Source organism: Pseudoliparis swirei, chromosome 22 (assembly GCF_029220125.1).
Source record: "Pseudoliparis swirei isolate HS2019 ecotype Mariana Trench chromosome 22, NWPU_hadal_v1, whole genome shotgun sequence".
In the NCBI taxonomy this organism is placed as follows: Eukaryota; Metazoa; Chordata; class Actinopteri; order Perciformes; family Liparidae; genus Pseudoliparis; species Pseudoliparis swirei.
The window spans coordinates 3,599,737-3,616,159 of NC_079409.1; the positions used below are offsets into that span (position 1 = coordinate 3,599,737).

At 49.9% G+C, this 16,423-nt stretch overlaps 1 protein-coding gene across 1 annotated transcript in view; it reads left to right on the plus strand.

Annotated features, from left to right (window-relative positions):
• Positions 1-16,393, plus strand: part of LOC130212541 (tyrosine-protein phosphatase non-receptor type 23-like) — a 23,192-nt gene extending 6,799 nt beyond the window's left edge. The window contains 22 exon segments of the mRNA XM_056443515.1: positions 1-32; positions 990-1,039; positions 1,128-1,259; positions 3,749-3,829; positions 3,921-4,052; positions 4,180-4,227; positions 4,965-5,021; positions 5,106-5,164; positions 5,279-5,358; positions 5,880-5,994; positions 6,092-6,157; positions 6,533-6,678; positions 7,244-7,558; positions 7,747-7,901; positions 7,982-8,313; positions 10,411-11,687; positions 11,690-12,768; positions 13,679-13,863; positions 13,952-14,056; positions 14,486-14,624; positions 14,779-14,886; positions 15,745-16,393. The exon segment at positions 1-32 is cut by the window's left edge and continues 45 nt beyond it. Coding sequence (XP_056299490.1) covers positions 1-32; positions 990-1,039; positions 1,128-1,259; positions 3,749-3,829; positions 3,921-4,052; positions 4,180-4,227; positions 4,965-5,021; positions 5,106-5,164; positions 5,279-5,358; positions 5,880-5,994; positions 6,092-6,157; positions 6,533-6,678; positions 7,244-7,558; positions 7,747-7,901; positions 7,982-8,313; positions 10,411-11,687; positions 11,690-12,768; positions 13,679-13,863; positions 13,952-14,056; positions 14,486-14,624; positions 14,779-14,886; positions 15,745-16,305 — 5,254 coding nt within the window. The 3' untranslated portion in view covers positions 16,306-16,393.
• Positions 16,394-16,423: the final 30 nt, after the last annotated feature.

The window sequence follows — 16,423 nt, forward strand, 5'->3', positions numbered from 1 at the left end:
CTACGAGCAGGCCTGCATCCTCTACAATCTCGGTGAGGAAAGTCGTCTTCCTGTTTGCAGCTGAACCGGTTAACAAAAATAAACTAGTTTTAACTAATTTACCGTCGCAGAATGTTCCATAAGACAGTTTTGACCCCGGACTGTAAAATAATTTTCTGTGTAAACTAGTTTATCATTAAAAAAAATGTGTCGCGTCACAAATTAGAAATCCTAAAAAAGCAGTTATTTTCAAAACCTCAAAAAATAACTAAACACATTCATTTTTACTTATGCAATTTATATTATTTTGTAGCATACATTTCACATCTCCAGTGTTAATTGTCTCTTAAAAAAAAAAAAGGAACTCCGCAGCTTTTGATCTGCAGATTATAATTTTTTTATTTAGCATTAATTGAATTAAACTTTTTAATAATAATCAACGCTAAATAACCCAAATATATTCACTCTACTGGTAGAAAGCATCGAATCCTCACATTTGCGAAGCTGGAACATGTTTTTACTTTACGACTGTTTCATTTAACAAACGAGAGAGTGACAATTATTCATCAATATAGTTTCAGATTTATGTTCCGCCGATCGACTAATCATTCCTGCTCCAGCTGCGTATAAGGGGTGTACCAATACATCCATCTGGATCAATATATTGTCTTCATGGCTGTCCACGTCCGAGGATCAGTTCTACATCGGTAGTCTAAACACAAAGAATCGCACAAAAGCGCCACTTTAAATAATGTTTACCAGAGACGTGATCTATGTTCATATGATATCAACGGCATCAACGAAGCCCGAAGACAAAAAAGGGCCCAGAGGATTTTTTTTAAAGCAAACTGAAGACGTACTAACTTCAGCCAAATGCTGAACATACCTGTGTTCAACGCGTGTGACACGCGGGGCGGTCTTCTTCTGGATGTGGAAAGCAGAGGAGAGATTTCTGTCTCCTGTGTTGAAGTATTAAAGCTGAACTCCACCTCTCTGTGCGTTCCCTGTAGGGGCCCTGCACTCCATGCTGGGAGCCATGGACAACAGGGTGTCTGAGGAGGTGAGACACACACACACACACACACACGTACATGCACACACACACACACACACACACACACACCTGCTGACTCTCTGCTCCCCTCCAGGGCATGAAGGTGTCCTGTACACACTTCCAGTGCTCGGCCGGGGCGTTCTCCTACCTGAGAGACCACTTCAGCCACAACTTCAGCGTAGACATGAGCCACCAGATCCTCAACCTCAACATCAACCTCATGCTGGTAGGGGACACACACACACACACACACACACACTCACTCACTCACTCACTCACTCACTCACTCACTCACTCACTCACTCACTCACTCACACACTCACTGACTCTCACAGTCTCTCTTACTCTCTCACTCACTCTCACTCTCACACAGTTACACTCACTCTCTCTCTCACTCACTCACTCACTCACTCACTCACTCACTCACTCACTCACACACTCACTGACTCTCACAGTCTCTCTTACTCTCTCACTCACTCTCACTCTCACACAGTTACACTCACTCTCTCTCTCACTCACACACTCACTCACACATTCACTCACACACTCATTCACTCACACACTCACTGACTCTCACAGTCTCTCTTACTCTCTCACTCACTTTCTCACTCACACACTCACTCATTCACTCACTCACTCACTTTCTCACTCACTTACTCACACACTCACTCACTCATTCACTCACTCACTCACACAATCACTGACTCTCAGTCTCTCTTACTCACTCACTCACTCTCACTCTCACACAGTTACACTCACTCTCTCACTCACTCACTCATTCACTCTCTCACTCACTCACTCACTTTCTCACACTCTCTCACTCACTTTCTCACTCACACACTCACTCACTCACTTTCTCACTCACACACTCACTCATTCACTCAGTCACTCATTCACTCACTCACTCACTGACTCTCACAGTCTCTCTTACTCTCTCACTCACTCTCACTCTCACACAGTTACACTCACTCTCTCACTCATTCACTCTCTCACTCACTCACTCACTTTCTCACACTCTCTCACTCACTTTCTCACACTCTCTCACTCACTTTCTCACTCACACACTCACTCATTCACTCTCTCACTCACTCACTCACTCACTCTCTCACTTTCTCACACTCTCTCTCACTCTCACACAGTTACACCCACTCTCTCACTCACTTTCTCACTCACACACACCCACTCTCTCACTCACTTTCTCACTCACACACTCACTCATTCACTCACTCACTTTCTCACTCACTCACACACTCACTCATTCACTCACTCACTTTCTCACTCACTCACTCACTGACTCTCACAGTCTCTTACACTCTCACTCACTCTCACACAGTTACACCCACTCTCTCACTCACTTTCTCACTCACACACTCACTCATTCACTCACTCACTCACTCACTCACTCACTCACTTTCTCACTCACTCACTTTCTCACTCACTCACTCACTCATTCACTCACTCACTCACTCCTCACACACTCACTCCTCACTCCTCTCTCACTCCTCACTCTCACTCATTCACTCCTCCTCACTCACTCACTCACTCATTCACTCACTCACTCCTCACTCCTCATTCACTCACTCACTCACTTTCTCACTCACTCATTCACTCACTCCTCCTCACACTCTCACTCTCAGTCTCTCTCTCTCACACAGTTACACTCACTCTCTCTCTCACTCACTCACTTTCTCACTCACTCATTCACTCACTCACACACTCACTGACTCTCAGTCTCTCTTACTCTCTCTTACTCTCTCACTCACTTTCTCACACACACACTCACTCTCACTCACACACTCACTCATTCACTCACTCTCACTCACTGACTCTCACAGTCTCTTACACTCTCACTCACTCTCACACAGTTACACCCACTCTCTCACTCACTTTCTCACTCACACACTCACTCATTCACTCACTCACTTTCTCACTCACACACTCACTCATTCACTCACTCACTCATTCACTCACTCACTTTCTCACTCACACACTCACTCATTCACTCACTCACTCATTCACTCACTCACTTTCTCACTCACACACTCACTCACTCATTCACTCACTCACTTTCTCACTCACTCACTCACTCACTCATTCACTCACTCACTCACTTTCTCACTCACTCACTCATTCACTCACTCACTCACTCACTCACTCACTCACTCACTCACTCACTCACTTTCTCACTCACTCATTCACTCACTCACTCACACACTCGCTGACTCTCAGTCTCTCTTACTCTCTCTCACTCTCACACAGTTACACTCACTCACTTTCTCACTCACACACTCACTCATTCACTCACTCACACACTCACTGACTCTCAGTCTCTCTTACTCTCTCTTACTCTCTCACTCACTTTCTCACACACACACTCACTCTCACTCACACACTCACTCATTCACTCACTCTCACTCACTGACTCTCACAGTCTCTCTCACTCACACACTCTTACACAGTTACAATCACTCTCTCTCACTCACTTTCTCACATTCTCTCTCACACTCTCTCACTCACTCACTTTCTCACGCTCTCTCACACTCTCTCTCAATTTCTCACACTCACTCACTTTCTCACACTCTCACACACACTTTTTCACAGTCTCTCAAACTCACATACTCTCTCACACTCTCACACACTGTCACTCTCACACACACTCACTCACTCACTCTCACACACACACACGTGTCTCAACAACCCGTGTCCCCCCCCCAGGGACAGGCTCAGGAGTGTCTTCTGGAGAAGTCCATGTTGGACAACAGGAAGAGTTTTCTGGTCGCTCGCATCAGCGCTCAGGTCAACCTCTCTCCGTCAGATATGACCTCATCTCATTCTGTCAGCGAAGGATCCAGGTGATGGAGGTTAATGGGTGGATGTGGTGCTGCAGGTGGTGGATTACTACAAGGAAGCCTGCAGGGCGCTGGAGAACTCTGAGACGGCGTCGATGCTGGGAAAGATTCAGAAGGACTGGAAGAAACTGGTCCAGATGAAGATCTACTACTTTGCTTCTATTGCACATGTGAGTCAAGTGTGTGTGTGTGTGTGTGTGTGTGCGTGTGTGTGGTGATTTACTGCATGTATGAATGTGTCTGTGTGTTGGTGGCATTTGATTGATTGGTAACAGCGTGGTTTTGTTCTCTTAACAGCTTCACATGGGGAAACAGGCCGAGGAGCAGCAGAAGTACGGAGAGCGGGTAGGACCAAATTCACAAATTAGGATTTCTTTATTTTTTTCCAGACTGACGTTAATTATTATTTTTCTGATTTATTTGATTATAATAACTTATGATAGGAATATATATGCATTTTTGCTTCTACCTATACCTTTTCAGTCTTTCTGTTTTGTATATTATATAGAATAATATTGTAATATTGCAATGATTGACTAAATAAAATACACAACAACAACAAAAAATACACAATAATTAAGTCTCTGGGAATTGCAATACTTTGCAAGTTCTTGCTAGTAAGAACTCTTGCTGCAAGAAATACTAAAAGAAAGCAGAAGGCGTGGCAATTCTCCAGCAGTCGTCCGAATGAAAGTAATTAAACTTTAACCCAAATCTACACGCCGACGTGGAAGTCAAAGGCTCGTTTCCCTCCAGCAGACCTCAGGGTAACAAGTGTGTGACGGGCGAACCGTAAACACTGAGCGGCGAGCTCCACTCGGCACAAACTTTTAGATTTTGGCTCACAATCCGGGATGGAACTCGATCCGGTGACACCGATGCCGTCGTCGGTCTTGAATAAAACGTGTCCTTCCTGGAATCACTTCCTGATGTTTCCACCCTCCCTAGAAAACAAGCTTTTTTACACGCAATTAAAAATCCTATTTTCATCTAATTTGACCGTCTCACATTCTCAGCGAGCCGCATTTCCCTCTCGCTAAATGTCTCGACGTACCCTCACCTGCATGTTGTGTTCCCACCAGCTGGCGTACCTGCAGAGCTCCATGGACAAACTGGCGGAGGCCATCAAGCTGGCCAAGGTAGACACCCGGCAGCGCACGATGAGACGCTTTAGTTCTGTAACTGGAGGAGAATGACCGCTGTGCTTTTCTTGGTCCCACCAGGGGCAACCCGACAGCGTGCAGGACGCCTTGAAGTTCACCATGGACGTGATCGGGGGAAAGTGAGCGCCGCATCTCGTGCCCCTTGTTGTTGTTGTCGTTTACTCGTAGTTTCACTGGCGTCTCACCCGTAGAAATATCAAGTTGTTAGAATGTCGTCTTCTGTCGCCCCACAGGTTTAATTCGGCCAAAAAGGACAACGACTTCATCTACCACGAGACGGTTCCTTCCCTGGAGACTCTGGCCTCAGTCAAAGGTAACGAACGGGAAGCAGCGGTATGGACAGTCTGCTCTCCCTCGGGAGCCTTTTTGTTTTTGTTTTGTGCAACTATATGCGAGTCGGCAGGTTTTTACGAGTTTTATGATCTTGGGGCATATTCCGTTTTATTGTTTTACAGATTACAAAGTGAATTTGAACTCAAATTAGTGAGTTAATCACTTGGTTTTAAATCTTCTAGTATTTGATTCTGGATTTAAAATTATAGGATAAAACAATTATAATATATAATCAGTTTAAAGTACTTTTTGCAATTTGTGGCTTTTTTCAACCATTATTTTTGTGATTTCAATCAGTTCGGTTCATAAAACGTTGTGACGACGGATATTTCCCAGAAGCCCACGTTGACACAAGATATATGCGAGGTATTATATAGATGACAAAGCAGCACATATTCCCCCAACATGTCTGATGTTGCAGCAGCTGTGATTCAGACCCTCTTCTTCTCTAACGTTGGCGATGCTCTCCCAGTAAAAGCCGTCGCTCCGTGTCCCTCCCAGGGGCCCCACTGGTGAAAGCTCTGCCGGTCAACCCCACGGACCCCAGCGTCACCGGACCGGACCTGTTTGCCAAGCTGGTGCCGATGGCGGCTCACGAAGCGTCTTCGCTCTACAGGTCGGCGCCTCCAGTGGACGCTCAAAGTATTACACGGGTGAAGAAGAAGAAGAAGAAGAAGAAGAGTTTAGTTCACGGATGTTTTGTTGTTTTCCAGTGAGGAGAAGGCCAAGCTGCTGAGGGACATCATGCTCAGGATCGAGAGCAAGAATGAAACACTAGAGTGAGTACGGTACGCTTGTGTGTGTATGTGTGTGTAAAAGAAGCTTTTCTGCAACAAATAATACTGAGACCCTAATAGTTCAAAGCATCATTCATAACATAAAGATCAGGCTAGAATTAAAGTCCTTAAAGTAAAAAATAACTTTTTATCTAATGAAAATATTCTGCTTGAATCCATATGATATATTTGAGATGTTTTAGATCTTCATTCCCGTTTTCTCTTACTATTTACATTCCCTAAATCTAATCTCAGAACTCACTTTATTCAAATTGAGGATCTAGCATCGGGGATTACATTTTATTAGGGTGATGAAGTCATAAGATTATTAGTCAACAGGATTATTCTGATTATTATTTAACGTCGTCCTCCAACCAGACAGTTCATGGACTCTCTGGGCTTGGAGCCGGAGTCGGTGGACAACCTGGACATGTACAGCCACATCCCGCCGGTGCTGATGGAGAAGTGTGCCGCTCTCAGCGTCCGAGCCGACACCGTCAAGAGCCTCATCCAGTCCATGCAGGGTCAGAGAGAACGCACACACACTTGGACGTAACAAGAACTCATGGTTTATGATCTAATTGTCTCCAAATAGCTCAAACTGATTCACAAACAGACCTTCTGAGGAAAGACTGACAGTTTTGAGCATAACTGTAATTTATTTTGCGCACATGCACACATTTCTTTCAGGTAAATGTACGTTTTAACATTTATAAACTGTATTTCTCAGAATATGTGACAGAGAAGATGAGGCCCTTTGATGTTTCATATGAAATGATACAAACAAAATGTTACGTCGCCACTCTAACAGTTTAAGAACACTACATGTTTGATATTTTATCGTTTATAAATGCACGCAAAATACACACACATACACACGTGTAACATGTTACAAAGTTCTGTGTAATCCTACCTGGCCAATAAAGCTGATTGTGAGGATCACAGAATAACGTCTGTGTTCTGTTCCTCGTTTACTTAAATTCTTGTTTGCGCGAGCGTCCCTCAGGTACACGCTGAAGCCATTTTTTTTAGTTTCCCGAGTGCAGCTTCAGTATAAACAACGCCCGTCTCATGTCTCGGGCTCTGCAGGGCTCTCGGGCGTCTTCACCGACGTGGAGTCTTCGCTGAAAGAGATCCGAGACGTCCTCGAGGCGGACGAGGCCGGCAGGCGGGCCCTCTTGGAGGCGGCCGGCGCCGCCGGCGACATGCACCCGGCGGGTCAGAGCCGGGCCCTGGCCGAGATCTGCCGGGACCTGGAGAAGTACATGGAGGCCCACGAGAAGGCCAGCTTCACCAACACGGAGCTCCACCGGGCCATGCACCTGCACATCAGCAACCTGCGTCTGCTGGGGGGCCCGCTGGAGAGCCTGAAGGAGGCCCTGCCCCGGCCCCAGCTCAGCGAAGGTGAGGGGCCGGGGGGGGGGGGGGGAAACGGGCAGTGGGCAGTCATCTGATTGGCTGTGAACACTCAGTATATTGTTTGCCGTATTAAATAGTGTTGCTTGTTTATTTTGAGCGACACTTTAAAACCTTTTGGTATAAACTCCATAGAAGTCTGAAAATAAACTGTGTGTGTGTGTGTGTGTGTGCAGAGGAAGTAGCAGGGCTGCAGTGTATGAAGCGGCTCCTGGGGAAGGTTCAGGAAATGAGGGACCAGAGAAGCTCTTTGGAGAAACAACTGCGCGACCTCATCCAGCACGACGACATCACCTCCACCCTCGTCACCACGGAGCGGACAGACATGAGGGTGCGTGCCCCCCCCCAGCCCCCCTCCCATAGATGTAAAACGTACACGTTGACACTAACTGGCCCGGTGTGTCCTCTCAGCGTATCTTCGAGGAGCAGCTGAAGAAGTACGAGCAGGTGAAGGTGTACCTGGACCAGAACCTGGCCGCCCAGGAGAACATCCTGAAGGCGCTGACCGAGGCCAACGTCCAGTGCGCCTCGGTGCGCAAGGGCCTGAGTCAGACGGAGCGGCGGTGGAACGCCACCGTGCACGGGCTGGTGGGCTCGTACGAGGCCTACGAGGACCTGATGAAGAAGTCTCAGGAGGGGAAGGAGTTCTACGACGACCTGGAGGCCAAAGCGTCGCGTCTGCTGGAGCGGGCGCAGACCCTCTGCGAGACCCGCGCCGAGGAGAGGAGGCCCGCCTTGGAAAAGTGAGGCGCGCGTTCAAAAATACAATAATGTTATGAACGCAGGAGGCTCCTCAAGTTTAGACCAGTGGGTCTCAACTTTTTTTGAGTTATGGACGCCCCGTGACATTTTTAGTTCAGCCCAGGACCCCCTGACCAGTGCAACGCATTTTGGGTTGAAAAAAAGATGAAATACGCAGCATTTTGCATAAAATATATACAACTTGCACGTATATTTTATTCCATATTTATTATATAACTATTTTAAAAGGCATTTTTAATGGATGCTCATTTTAAATATATTTAAAACAAATCTCACTTACCCCCTAGAGGGTCTTCACTTACCCCCTAGAGCAGGGGTGTCCAAACTTTTTGCAATGAGGGCCAATAGTTCATTTAAACATTTTTTTAAACTACAAAAGTTACATGAATATAGACTGTTATAAAACAATGTATTTTAACTGTCACAATTACTTTTATTTTTTAAATGACAATGTAACCACATATAATAGAACCAAGTCTGCCTTTCATTCAGTCAGATAACAATGAAAAAGCTGTATATAGAATACCTTACATTTCTATGAGTTACATAACGTTGCTTAATGAACATTTTAAACAGGAGTTATAAGTAATGCAAAGTGGTCTGTTATCATTACACTTACAAACTAATTAATTTTGTCCTTATCTTTTACTAGATCTTTTCAGAAACACAATAGTTTGTCACATCTACAGGTTTTTCACTGTTAATGACATATGTTACCGTTCAACACACTTCACATTTAGCTTATTGTGGCTGCAATTAACCTGTTTTGCACTGAATACCTTTTCAAGATAATATCAATAAAGTGCAACCTGTGACAAATTAAACCAAATAAGATCAAGAATTTGGGCATAAAGAGTTTTACTGAGTGTTAGTTACACTGCATATATTTTCAAAATAACAAAAACGCGCAACCTTTGAAAAACAAAACAAGTGCAGATATGTTTGAGTCATCACGTTTTACTCTGTGTGATAAAATGGGCTTTCCACTTCACCTCTTTTTAAAACGGGGTTGCAGGCTTGATTCGGCCACTCTCAATCATGCTCAATGTTGAGCTCTTGTTTTGAAGGGCAACAGCTGGAACACTGAGAGGTAACACCTGGCAAGTCCCAATAATCTAGTCTGTCGGCATGCGCAGCGTAACCGGTTAACGCTGTAACGTACACATTTACACGAAAGTAGGCGCCTGGCATTTCGCTCTTTATTTATTAATGACTTAGTTTTATGTCCGTGTAGTTTGTAATTTGTGAAGTTCTCAAACAAGGTCTTGAAATAAAAGAATCTGCATTTCCCCTCGCGCCCCACCTCGTCTCTGCTCTAGCAGAGAGCGACTCTGAGACGACGTGTCCGTCTTCACCACCGTGGGAACGCAGAGGTGTCGGTTTGCTGTTCCCGCGACATATTGGACGCTCTCTGCCGGCTGGTTGGAGCGTGCTCACCTGTATGTGCGCACCTGTCTGTGCGCATGGGGGCGGAGCTCCGCCGCGATACCGAGAGCCAGGAGAAGTGTGAACGCCACCACGTAGAGACAGAAATGACATGCCGCTGTGTAGATACGATCAATAACATACGACCGTTTAGTTGAATAAAACAACCTGACATTACTTATGTTGTAATTTGGCGCTATAGAGAACATGTCAGTGGGGCGGACCCCCACCCTGTTCTCATGGTAGGGGAAACACTCATAATTCCCACCGCTCCTGAAAGCGGCGGCCCTCACTGTCAACGTTTCTCCTTTTTTTTGCCGTCGCCATGGCAAATAGGTTTCGAGAAGGGTTCACGCCACGGATGCAGAGCCAGATACATTAGAAAGGAGGAATTACGTCTTTCAAGTTTTTATGATTTATTTATTCTGACAGATCTGGCGGGCCACAAATAACACATTATATGACCGATGTCGCGGGCTGTATGAAATCTGACCGCGGGCCGCCATTGGCTCGCGGGCCGGACTTTGGACACCCCTGGCATAGAGGGTCTGAGTAAAGGAGCTTTTAACTGGTTTTGAATTGGTGTCAGTTTAATACTAAATGAGTCGGAGAGAAGAACTTACATCGTTCCTCTGTTGTCTGTCTCCCCCCAGAGAGACCCAGAAGAAGCCCCCGGCCCGGCCGACGGCAGCCAAGCCCTCCATGAAGCCGAAGGCGTCGGACTCTGACTCCGCCTGCTCCGGCCTGGACGACCCGGAGTTGGCCCAGCTCAGTGCGGCCATCTTGGCTTTGGGGGGCGACCTACCCGAAGAGCTCCGCAGCCTCCCCTCTGACGCTCCCTCCTCGGCGGCTCGTCTTCCCGGTCCCGACGTCTTCGTCCCCCACGCCGCTCACCTGGGCGGCGGCGGCTCTCTGCCTTGGCCCGGCGCCCCGGCCGGCGGTCTCGCTCGCTTCCCGGCCAATCTGCCTCCTCCGGAGCTCCTGGCGCGGATCGCTCACTTCCCGACGTCCGGGCCTCTGCCGCCCGGACCGCTCCCCCAGATGACGGCCCACATGCATCCGCAAATGCCAAACCAGGCGGCGGCGGCGGGTTACCGGCCGCCGCCCCCTCAGGCCCCCCAGCCGGGCCTCGCGGCTCCGATCCCAATCCGGCCCTCGACGAGCACCGTGGCGAGCATCCAGGCCCCGATCCCGAGCTACGCCCCGACGCCGCAACACCACCACGTCCCGCCCGCGGCCTCGACTGGCTACACCGTGCCCCCGCAGATGGGGGCCTACCCCCAGTTCATGGCCCAACCAGGAATGCCCGTTCAAGGCCCGCCGCCCCAGCCGCAGAAGCAGCCGTACCCTCAGCCCGTCGGGCATCCGATGCCTCAGGGGTACCAGCCCGGGCCCCACCCTCACCTCCAGGCGCCGCAGGGCTTCCTCCACGGATACACGCCCCCTCCGCCCGGCGTCCCTCCCCACTACCAGCAGGTGTTCCCGGGTCAGCTGCAGCCGCATCAGCAAAACGGCTACCGGCCCCAGCTCCCACACGGCTACCAGCCTCCGCCGGGCTACGGGCCCCAGCACCACCCTCAGGTGATGCCCGGCTCCATGCAGCGGCCCCCGCAAGGCCAGGTGCATTCGCACGCCCCCCCGACGTCTCAGCCGGCGCCGCCCGTGTCCCAGCCCTACCAACAGATGCCCCCTGGACTCCCTCACCAGCACATGCCGCCGCAGCCGCAACACGTGTCGACGCCTCCGCCCCACCCCCACCCGCAGCTCCCGGGTGGCCCCGGAGCACAGATGCCCCCCGCGGGTCAACCGATGGCGCCCGTCTCGCAGAACTACACGCCCCCGTCGAATCAGCCCGTCCACCCCGCCCTGCTGCCTCAGGTGCCTCCAGCCTCGCAAGCTCACATGGCCCCCGGCGGTCCTCAGGTCCACCTGCCGAGGGCCCGATGCCACAGATGCCTCCCAGTGCACTCGCCCCGCAACATCAGCCCCAGACTGGACCCCCTCACCCCGGGGCGGTGTGCTACCCCGGGGGGGCCCCATTGATGCCCCAGCAGCCTCTGGCGCCGCAGCCCGCGGCCCCTCCTCCCATGGCCCACCCGCAGCCCCCCGCCGTGTACCCTTCGGCTCCAGGAGCCAATGTGCCTCCGGGCGCCCCGCAGCAACCCCCCCCCACGGGCCCCCGTGGCCCCCCCGCGCCGCACATGATGCAGCCCACACCCGGAGGTCCTCCGGCGGCTCCGGCGCCCAACGCCGTCCCTCCTTCCCCTTCGCCCTCCCCCTCCCCGTCTCCCTCCCCAGGCCCGACCTCTCTGAGTCTGAACCCCCAGCCGAGGCCCCCGGCGGCCCCCGCCCCCGGCGGCGCCGCTCCGCCCGCGCTGCCCTCCCCCTCCGCCGTCTCTCCCTCCACGTCGTCGTTCCGGCGCCAGAACTCGAGCACCGACGACCTCCTCTCGTCGAGCCCCGAGAGCCAGCCGGGAGGCCCCGAGGCCCCCGCCAACGTCCTCCAGCCCACCAAGGCGGACCCGCAGGACGGGGAGCGTCGCAAGAAGAGCTCCCAGGGGGTTCTGCTGATCCGGGGCGACCCGTACCAGGCGCCGGAGCGCGTCGCCCGTCTCCACGGCGAACTGGAGCGCTACCGGGCCCAGGTGGACTCCCTGGAGCGCCCCTCGGAGAGCGAGGGCGGCCTGTCGGTGCTGGACGCCCGCTGGAAGGAGCTGCAGGAGCAGCAGGAGAGGGACGCCCGGCAGCTGTCCATCGCCATCGCCCGCTGCTACGCCATGAAGAACCGGCACCAGGACGTCATGCCCTACGACGTGAACCGCGTGGTGCTGCGGTCGGGCAAAGACGACTACGTCAACGCCAGCCACGTGGAGGAGCTGTCGCCGTACTGCCCGCGGCTCATCGCCACGCAGGCGCCGCTCACCGGCACCGCGGCCGACTTCTGGCTGATGGTGTACGAGCAGAAGGTCTCCCTGGTGGTCATGCTGGTCTCGGAGCTGGAGCTGGAGAAGGTGGGCGGTTTGGTTGAGTGAGCTCCGGGATCGTTTACAGTCTTTAACAGATTAATGACGGTGTTATTGGTTTATTATGTCGTCTCCTGACCCAGTTGTAGATGATTAAATATTTATTTATTTAATTTGTTAGTAAGTACTTGACGGTTTTAAAATGATGAGGAAATAATTAAATAATTTCACTAATGTCCATTTAGTTATAAATAATTGCTTGAATGAAACTAGCTTAATTATTATTATTATTATTAATAACTATTAATGTTATTATTAACTATTAATGTTATTATTAACTATTAATATTATTTTTACTATTTAGAATAGCTCAAAATAAAAAGGACATAATCAGTGTTTTAAATGACCGCCCCTAAAGAAGCACCCTGTGAGTGTCCTTGTTCGTCTCCTTGTTCGTCTCCTAGCCCCTTGGGTTTTAAATGACCGCCCCTAAAGAAGCATCCTGTGAGTGTCCTCATTCGTCTCCTTGTTCGTCTCCTAGCCCCTTGGGTTTTAAATGACCACCTCTAAAGAAGCACCCTGTGAGTGTCCTCGTTCGTCTCCTTGTTCGCCTCCTAGCCCCTTGGGTTTTAAATGACCGCCCCTAAAGAAGCACCCCGTTCGTCTCCTTGTTCGTCTCCTAGCCCCTTGGGTTTTAAATGACCACCCCTAAAGAAGCACCCTGTGAGTGTCCTCGTTCGTCTCCTTGTTCGCCTCCTAGCCCCTTGGGTTTTAAATGACCGCCCCTAAAGAAGCACCCTGTGAGTGTCCTCGTTCGTCTCCTTGTTCGCCTCCTTGTTCGTCTCCTAGCCCCTTGGGTTTTAAATGACCGCCCCTAAAGAAGCACCCCGTTCGTCTCCTCGTTCGTCTCCTAGCCCCTTGTGTTTTAAAGTGGTCTCCTCCTCCCTCCCCCTCCCAGGGGAAGGTCATGCGCTACTTCCCGACGGAGCGCGGCCAGCAGCTCTCCCAGGGGCCCCTCACGCTCTGCCTCACCACGCAGAAGACGACGCCGACGCACGTGGAGCGCATGTTCAGCCTGCAGTACCGCGACCAGAGCCTGAAGCGCACCGTCGTCCACCTGCAGTTCACCGCCTGGCCGGAGCTGTACGGCGCCTCCTGTCTGTTTGGAGTTTCTGAAGGAGAAACCCGGAGCAACTTGTTTGAATCGCTCTTTGTTTGTGTTGGTCCTCAGGGGCCTCCCCGACAGCAAGAGCAACCTGCTGCGCTTCATCCAGGAGGTGCACGGACACTACCTCCACCAGAGGCCCCTACACACACCTGTTGTGGTGCATTGCAGGTGAGAGTGAGAGTGAGAGAGAGTGAGAGAGATCTCTACATTGCCAAATTATTTTTACGGCTAAGCTTTGGTGATGTAAAAAAAAAGAAATCCTTGTTTCTTATATTTGTTGAACTTCTCCTTTTCATCCGGACAGCGATCAATAAATTAGGAAAATACTTAACGACTAAAGTAATGAAAATGTATGTATGGAAAAAAAAATAAGTGTCACGCAACACAACGGTACGATAACAACATGTGCGACAACATTCTGAAGATAAAGTTATACATTAAAAGCTTTTATTGATTCACACGGGGACAGAAAGAAAGACAAATATATTCTAGGGACGTGTGAAAGTGTTTCTGAGAGAGAATGAGAGGCGGAGTCGTACGTCGTGTTCGTGAGAACTCGTCGCCGTGTCTCGAGTAACGAGCGTCTGCCCGCCTCAGCTCCGGCGTGGGACGCACCGGCGTCTTCTGCCTGCTGTATGCCGCGCTGCAGGAGCTGGAGGCGGGAAACGAGATCCCCGACCTTCCTCTGCTGGTGAAGAAGATGAGGAAACAGAGGAAGAACATGCTGCAGGAGAAGGTCAGACGCTTTCAGTTTCAGGAATGAAAACAAGTTGTAGCTCCGACGACTCAAAACCCGAGAGGGAAAAGGTCGTCAGATATAATTAAACTTTTTATAGATCGTCAGATATAAGTAAACTTCAACTTTTTATATTCTCCTTCTGTGCCTCCAGCTGCACCTGAAGTTCTGCCACGAGGCCGTGTTGAAGCACGCCGAGCTCGTCCTCCAGAGACACGGCGTCTCCACCTGCAGCAAGAACACCAGCGCCGCGGCCGCCAAGGTGAGAACGCACTCTGGGCCCGGGTCACGTGACCCTCCTGGGCCTGGGTCACGTGACCCTGTGATGAATACAAAGCTCTATGTTTTTATATATGTACACGTCTGTTGTAATGCACAGTGGATGTAAATGGCTGTATGAATGACGAGAAGATTTTTAAAGTGCCGACTAAAGAGCATGTTCATAATCAGAATATTTGTCATATTTATGTTAATTTTATGATTTAATTTAATTTATTGTTTATTTTATAAAGAGAATTGTAAAATATAGCACATTCTTATCTCATGTCCCAACAGTCTAAAAGATATTCCGTTGATATTTAGTTATATTAAAGAAATTAAGTACATATATATATATATATATGTATTTAATTACAAAATTAAATACGTATATATATATATTTAATTACAAAATTAAATACATAGATATATATATATGTATTTAATAAAAAAATAAAACATATATATATATTTATTTAATATAACAATTAAATACATAGATATATATTTAATAAAAAAATTTAATACATATATATATGTATTTAATGAAAAATATAATATATATTTTTTTACATTTGTTTTACTATAACTAAATATCAACGGAATATCTTTTAGACTGTTGGTGGGACATGAGATATAACTGTGTATATATATATATACATATACTTATATATATATACATTGTTGAGAAGTTTGTACATGTTACTAATAATATTATTATGGTCGTCAGACAACTGGCTGTTGACCTGCTGTCTGTTCTGAGGACAGACTTGTCAGACTATCTGAACCTGATAAAATAAAAGTAGATGGAACTAGTAATTGGTGAGTTCTCTTGTTTCCCCGTCCTCTCTCTCCTCCGCAGTCGTACTCGAGACAGGAGTCCCAGCAGGACATCGTCCTGGGCGCCGACATGCCCATCAGCTCCATCCAAGCCACCATCGCCAAGCTCAGCATCCGGCCGCCGAGCGCCACCGACCCCGCCATGGAGGCGGCCTGCGGCGCCGAGTCGCCGGCGGACGCCGTCCCGCCCGTCCTCGACCCGCCGGGCGACGCCCCGCCGCTCCGGGAACCCTTCCCCCCCACCGTCCCCCGGCCGCCCTCCTCCTTCAGCCCGCCCCTCTCCTCCCCTACACACTCTCCGCCGCCGCCCAACGGCCTGGACGCCGCCTCCTCCCCCTCCACGCCGCCGGCGACCGCGCCCGGCGACGCCCCGCCCCCCGCCCCGGCTCCCCTGGAGCTGCTGGCCGCGCTGACGCCCGAGGCCTTCTCCATGGAGGGGGGGGGCAAGGGGAAGCAGCGGGTCACCAAGCAGAGCTTCTTGCAGCCGGCGGAGGGTCAGGGTCTCCACGGGACTCGGGGGAAGGAGGGCGACGACCCGCTCAGCAGCCTGGACCCGCTCTGGACCCTCGGCAAGCCTCGCTGAGCCCGCCGAAGAAACAACAACAACCCGACAGCGTGAGACATTTCACCAAGACGTGCCTGGTGGCAGACGGTCGGGTTCAGTTTAGGAGTTTCCTCTGGGGGGGGGGGCGATACCTGAG